This window comes from Oryza brachyantha, chromosome 4 (genome assembly GCF_000231095.2).
Source record: "Oryza brachyantha chromosome 4, ObraRS2, whole genome shotgun sequence".
NCBI classification, from domain to species: domain Eukaryota; kingdom Viridiplantae; phylum Streptophyta; class Magnoliopsida; order Poales; family Poaceae; genus Oryza; species Oryza brachyantha.
The window spans coordinates 8943051-8949650 of NC_023166.2; the positions used below are offsets into that span (position 1 = coordinate 8943051).

Here is a 6600-nt window from a genome sequence, read left to right on the forward strand (position 1 = left end):
TATTATGATTTAATTTTATTACTAAAGACGATCTAATCACGACTTATATTTTTATGTATTTATATAAAAAATTTGAATAAGACGAACGATTAAACCTAGATTAAAAAGGCTCAAATAAAAAAATCAGGTGGATTAAATTATCTGATTCAGATTTCTTCCCCAATTTTCTTTCTCACTGACATAAATGTTAGCAAGATCACAAATCACAGAGGGATTAATTAAATTAATCATAATATAATAATCACCTTTGAAATGACAAGGAAGTCCTACCCTCCTCCCTCTCTCCAGTGGTAGCAGCAGTGCTTTGCCTTCCCTCTCTCGCCCTTTTCTTACCAACCCCAAGAAGCAAGCTTTTTTTTCCCTCGTTAAAGACGAGCTCGGGGGCACGACGACGACGACTCCACTCCACCGGCCGCGGAGGGCGGGAGCCCACCACCACGACTGATCCACGCCGGCGGCTGCGGGTTGCGTGGAGGGCGAGGTAGCGGGGCAGGCGCGCGCGCGGAGGAGGAGGAGGAGTGAGGGGTGTGGAAATGCGGGTTCTTGGCGCGGCGGGGCGGCGGTGAGTTTGGTTTGGTTTGGTTTGGTCTGCCTTGGGTTGGGCGGCGGCGGCTAGCGAGACGAAGGCGATGGGCTGCTTCCCGTGCTTCGATTCGAGGCTGGAGGAGGAGGAGGAGGTGTGCTACCGGAAGGGGGCGGGAGGTGGCGGCAATGGGGCGGCGGCGTCGTCCTCCGGCGTCGGTGGCGGCGGCGGCGGCGGCGGAGGAGGAGGAGGAGGAGGTGGAGGTGGTGGTGGTGGTGGCGGCTGGGAGGGGACTTCCACGGCGGCGCCGCGCGTCGAGAGGATCTCCGCCGCCGCAGGTGCGTGCTTGCGTCGGCCGCCCCCGCTCCCCATCGTTTTGTTGGTTGGTAGGATCGGATCCGCGCGTGCTAGCTCGTGGTTTTGATTCTCTGCTACTCTTCTAGTCTCATCTTCTTGTTTGTTAACGATGAACGTACTGGTTGATCGTTTGTGATGGGATATTGATGCAAAAGTCCGGGGAAAAAAAGTTTCATTTTGTGAGCGAGCGCTTTAGATCCCTGAGAAATAGAGGTGGTCTGGACTAGCTCGGCAACCTTTCGAGATGACTGCTCAATGGATTATACGCAGAATTCTTGTTTCAGGGTTAGTCCATTGAGTTGCTTTTGCCATCATTGTGTGGATACGCGCAGGGGCCTGCAGATCAGGGAAAGGCAATGCCACCGTGAAGGAGCTCTCAGCTCTCAAGGACGCCAATGGCAATGTCATCTCCGCGCAGACGTTCACCTTCCGCCAGCTCGCCGCCGCGACGAGGAACTTCAGGGAGGAGTGCTTCATCGGGGAAGGAGGGTTTGGACGCGTTTACAAGGGACGCCTGGACGGCACTGGCCAGGTAAAAACTCCTCCTTTTCTTTTTTTGGGTCGGCTTTGACGTTTTCTTGCTCCTTGCTGTTGAAGTGGTACTGAATTTGCTTGGTTGTACTGAAAGGCGCCATTGATTTGCCTAGGACATTCGAGGAAATCAGTGTTTGCACTTGGGTGAGAGGGATCCCCACAAGGGGAAAAAGTCCATGCCGTCCAATTATGCTAGCAGATCCAATTTATGCTGGCCTCCTCAATTGTGAATAGTGTTTAGACTGTTCGTAGGCCCTTTTCGTTTATTGAATCGAACAGGATTAATCGCATGAAACAGCTGATGCATGCCCTTTTTGAAATTAATATTTAATTGTTGTAAATCATAATTCACAAAATTATGAGATGAGCTGCAATACTTCTGTAGCTGAAAAGTTGTCGATGCATCCTTGTGCAGGTTGTTGCTATAAAACAGCTCAATAGGGATGGTACTCAAGGGAACAAAGAATTTCTAGTGGAAGTTCTGATGCTCAGTTTGCTGCATCATCAGAACCTTGTTAACTTGGTTGGCTATTGTGCTGATGGAGATCAACGCCTTCTTGTGTACGAGTACATGCCCCTTGGATCATTGGAGGATCATTTGCATGGTAAGACTGCTCTTTGGTTATTTATGTTGTTCTGGTGCATAGTAATGTTTCTGTGTGAGTACTGCACAAATCTGTGTTACCTGTTGTTCCTCACATGTTTGTTGGAGCATGTTGTCAATCTGCCATGCTGTCTGTCCCGCATCTGTCTGTTATTCACTTCATCCATGTGCATGGTTCTTGCCATGAGACATTTTTCTCTCCCAGCTCTGAAGTCTTTTTGTCCATTCAATGGTGTATAATGTGCAGACGTACAGTGTCCAGTAGGGTTTTTCGCATGATAGAGCGTGCCCCTTTTGGGGATCCATAGGATTTATAACTACCCCGCTTACTGGAGCATTTTACCTAACCACAGTTCCCACCTTTCTCTTTTCTCTTGTGCTGCCTAATTATAGTAGGATGAACTGTTCATATCTGTACAATGATTCTTCAGACAGCGTACTGTTATCTCAACTTTTTGAGACATGTTTCGCAGCATAATGTTCTTTTCTTGGCAATTCCCCAGTAGAGCAAATCAGGAAACTCTTGTCCTTTTTCTGGTTTGGCTATTAGGCCTGTATTCGGAGGTGGATTCCATGTGCATGTATGCATTTTTATTAGCAGCCAAAGTTGCATACTGTTATGTCAACATTATGCATTTTGAACAAAATCAGACTAGTCAAACATGATGCACCGCCTTAGAATTCCCCAAATAAATCATAGATGAAGACATAAAGTATGTAAACTTACACATCTTTAATTTCAAATTCATTTTAGACGTAGAGATACAAAAGAAAAGGAGCAAAGGACAGACAGCACTGCCGGCCTACCACTGCATACTTTCAAAGCCATGCTGAATGCTTGTCTTTTTTGTGTCTTGACATCTAGAGTAATTTTGGAAGCGAATTTTCGCAGTTTACTTTTTGTGTGCTAATGTAAGATTCTTTTGTAATATTTGAAATATCGCATCATGTTGTATTTGCTAAGTGGGACACCAGGTCCCTTTAGGCACCTAGAACTGGGCTGACTTTAGTAATGGTGATGTATGCAACAAGTCCTAACCACTAATTTGCCTTTTGTAAGATGCATGTCCTTTTCACAAGTAATAAAGAATTTAGCCATGAAATGTTAATTTTAACTCTGTTACCTACTCGGTGGCCTTTAGTTTTACTGCCTTGATAGATGGTTTGAAATGTAATTGGAGCAATTACTAGGGATGCAAGGTTGCTCACTCATGGGTAGCCATTGACCAACACCATTCAACTAATAAAGTTCACTTTTCCTACTTATTAGCTCATGCTTGTTATGAAACAAGAATAAAGCAAATCAAACACCTTGGGTTGAACGGTACCCATGGGTCAACGCACTTGCATCCCAATCAATTACTGCTACGTAACAATCTATCGAAGCACCCGTTCAGTTGCTTATTTGAACAGAAGGATAGTGTACATTGCTAAATTGGTGAAAATTGCACTGTCTATTTTGGGGGACCAGAGAATAACTAGTCAGCCATGGTACTAATTGTATCCTGGCAAAGAAAGTACATTGTTGAACTATAAACTTGATACACTTATGGGAATATTGTGCCCAGAAAGTACATTGTTGAACTATAAAATTTCTACATATCTAGCTATGCAACAGTATGCTGGGTACCTTTTCTTTTGGAAGAGCACTCAATCGATACATGAGTGCTGGGTCAGTGTTGGTAAGGGGAACCAGTGGTCTTTAACAAGTGTTGCAAGTACAAAACTAGAAATCAGTAGGTTTTCAAACTTTTTGCGAAAGATGTGTTTGTATGACACTTTTTAAACCTTTTCCCAAGTGATTGTGCACGTGTACTAATACTTTGAGCAGTGAAAATATTTTTAATTTGCTGAATTAATTTTCACCTGTGTGAAATACTTGGTGCAGATCTCCCTCCTGATAAGGTTCCCTTGGATTGGAACACTAGGATGAAAATCGCTGCAGGTGCAGCTAAAGGTCTGGAGTACCTTCATGACAAGGCTCAACCACCAGTTATATATAGGGACTTCAAGTCATCAAATATTCTATTGGGCGAGGGTTTCCATCCAAAGCTATCAGACTTTGGTCTTGCAAAATTGGGCCCTGTTGGTGACAAGTCTCATGTCTCTACACGTGTGATGGGAACATATGGATATTGTGCTCCAGAATATGCTATGACAGGACAGCTTACAGTTAAATCGGATGTTTATAGCTTCGGAGTAGTCCTGCTTGAGTTGATTACTGGCCGGAAGGCCATCGACAGTACCAGACCAAATGTAGAACAAAACCTCGTCTCATGGGTAAGCTATGGTTTTGGTAATCATAAATGTCATAAATCATGGTTTTTCTTCTTTCTATGAGCAGCATCTGATTATCTTGTGGCATTTTCATGTATTGAGATCAGCTGTCACTTTCTTCAAAATATTTCTTTATTGGAAAACTGGATATCTAATCATTATGGGAGATAAATGTAAGATGGGTGCATCTAGTAATAGCTATTTGTATCTCTGTTTGTAGACAATGTGATAGGATCACGATACAATATATCTTCTCCACACTACATTGTGCTGGAGCTGATGTGCAAGCCTTGACTATAATTTTTTGCTGTATTATGCCTTCTATTAGTTCTGTTTACACATCTTGCGAATGTCCATGATTAGTTGTTCTACTATGCTCTATAATGGTAGTAGAATTAATCTAGTCTGTTTATCTTTTCTAATCCAATGGATCAAATCTATTTATACTACCACATAAACTACTGGTAGTAAAATATTTTTATCTAATTGCAGTAGAAATCTAAATCAATGGCCGAGATTATTCTCTATAGTGGTAGAGAGCACCGTAGTCAAACTTGTCCATAATAGATTGCTTGCATGTACTCGTGTATTTGATGGTTAATGTTCAGGGAAAGTAATGATCATTTGGTATTTTCTGTGCAATGGTTTTTTCTGTTTTTTTTAAATCAATTGATTGAATGTGGTAATCAATAATCACATTGTTAATTTGCAGGCGCGGCCTCTTTTCAACGACAGGCGGAAGCTCCCAAAGATGGCTGACCCAGGGCTGGAGGGACGATATCCGATGCGCGGCCTTTACCAAGCGCTTGCAGTGGCATCAATGTGCATTCAGTCGGAGGCTGCGTCCCGCCCGCTCATCGCCGATGTCGTGACCGCCCTCTCCTACCTGGCATCCCAGAAGTACGATCCCAACGCGACGCCATCCTCAAAGAAGGTTGGAGGAGGTGGTGGCGGTTGCGAGGGCGGCAGGGCGGCGCTGTCCAGGAACGACGAGGCGGGCAGCTCTGGCCACAAGTCGCCGTCAAGCAAGGACTCCCCCAGGGGGCCGGGGCCAGGGCCAGGGCCGCTCCCGGGGATCCTCAACGACAGGGAGAGGATGGTGGCGGAGGCGAGGATGTGGGGCGAGAACTGGCGGGAGAAGAGGCGCGCCGCCACCACCGGCAACAGCAGCAGCGCCCAGGGGAGCCTGGACTCCCCTACCGAAACCGGCTAAAGCTGGGACACCATACCCACAAGAAGAAGCAGTGCCATCATGGATCGGCATTGTTGCTGGTGAGTTCATCATTTCGTGGTATGATTTGGGTTAGAGCTGAAAACGAACTGGGTGGTGGTTTCTTTCGTTTTCGTTTTTGATTACCGATGGATGGTGTTAGGATGTAAATTTGTAGCGGTGAAAACAACAGGAAGGAGGGGTGGAGAAGAGAGGGGAAGAATTTGGGTGCTCTGTACTGGAATGTCATTGTGCCTGTAAATTCTCGGAAAAATTTTGCATCAACGAAGAACAAATTTGGACACGAGTTTGCTGAACTGTACTGGTGGTAGAGCTGATACAGATGTTGTCGGTGAGTTTCGCTCTGGCTAATGTCGTCGTCGTCAGTCAGTCAGTCAGTCAGTCATTCAGTCAGAAGCCCTTGCCGCGGCAGTAGGTCCGGCGGCTGCGCTCGCCGGTGTCCTCGTCGGCGGTGGTGAAGAGGAAGCTGAGCACCGTCAGGACAGTGGCAGGCACATGGTTGAGAGGTTTGGTATTCGAAACGGTAAGAGGTCGGGTATTCGAAAAGTTAAGGACTAAGAAATTTTTTTATATCTAAAATTTCAATAATTGGCTTGTATAATATCGAACACTTAACGATTATATGATAACTATATATCATACATAACAAAAATTAAGCATAACGTCATATTTTTTATGGAATTGGTCGTAACATAAAATTATTAAACATATGAATCATGTAAAGAATAAAAAATGATGAAATGATTAGAATCCTTACGATTTAGAGGACAACTTGGAAACACTTTGTGTTTTGAAAATAAGTTATGAGTCTTATGACGTTGTTATCCTTTACAGCATAAGTCGGGCTTGGACATGCAGGCAGACAGAGGGCGGTTGGGCTGGGCCGTCCCGGCCCGTAAAATGGGCCGCCTCGTGGGCCTATTAGGCATAGGAGAGGAGTTGGGAGGACGTGTCTGCCTGCCCGAATTAAGGCTGGGCCGAACAGGTTTCACTGCTGGGCCTAAGGCGGTCGAAACTTTGAACGCCCGGAACGACGTCGCCGTCGAACCCGACCGGACCGGTGCGGTCCGATTC

General features: G+C 45.3%; 1 protein-coding gene across 1 annotated transcript; it reads left to right on the top strand.

Annotated features, from left to right (window-relative positions):
• The first annotated feature begins 348 nt into the window (after window positions 1–348).
• On the top strand, window positions 349–6181 carry LOC102720044 (probable serine/threonine-protein kinase PBL7). The gene is made up of 5 exons (XM_040523566.1): window positions 349–861; window positions 1213–1412; window positions 1830–2019; window positions 3907–4298; window positions 5008–6181. The coding sequence occupies exons 1-5, from the start codon at window positions 630–632 to the stop codon at window positions 5506–5508; spliced, it is 1515 nt and encodes a 504-aa protein (XP_040379500.1). The 5' UTR covers window positions 349–629; the 3' UTR covers window positions 5509–6181.
• The last annotated feature ends 419 nt before the right edge of the window (window positions 6182–6600 follow it).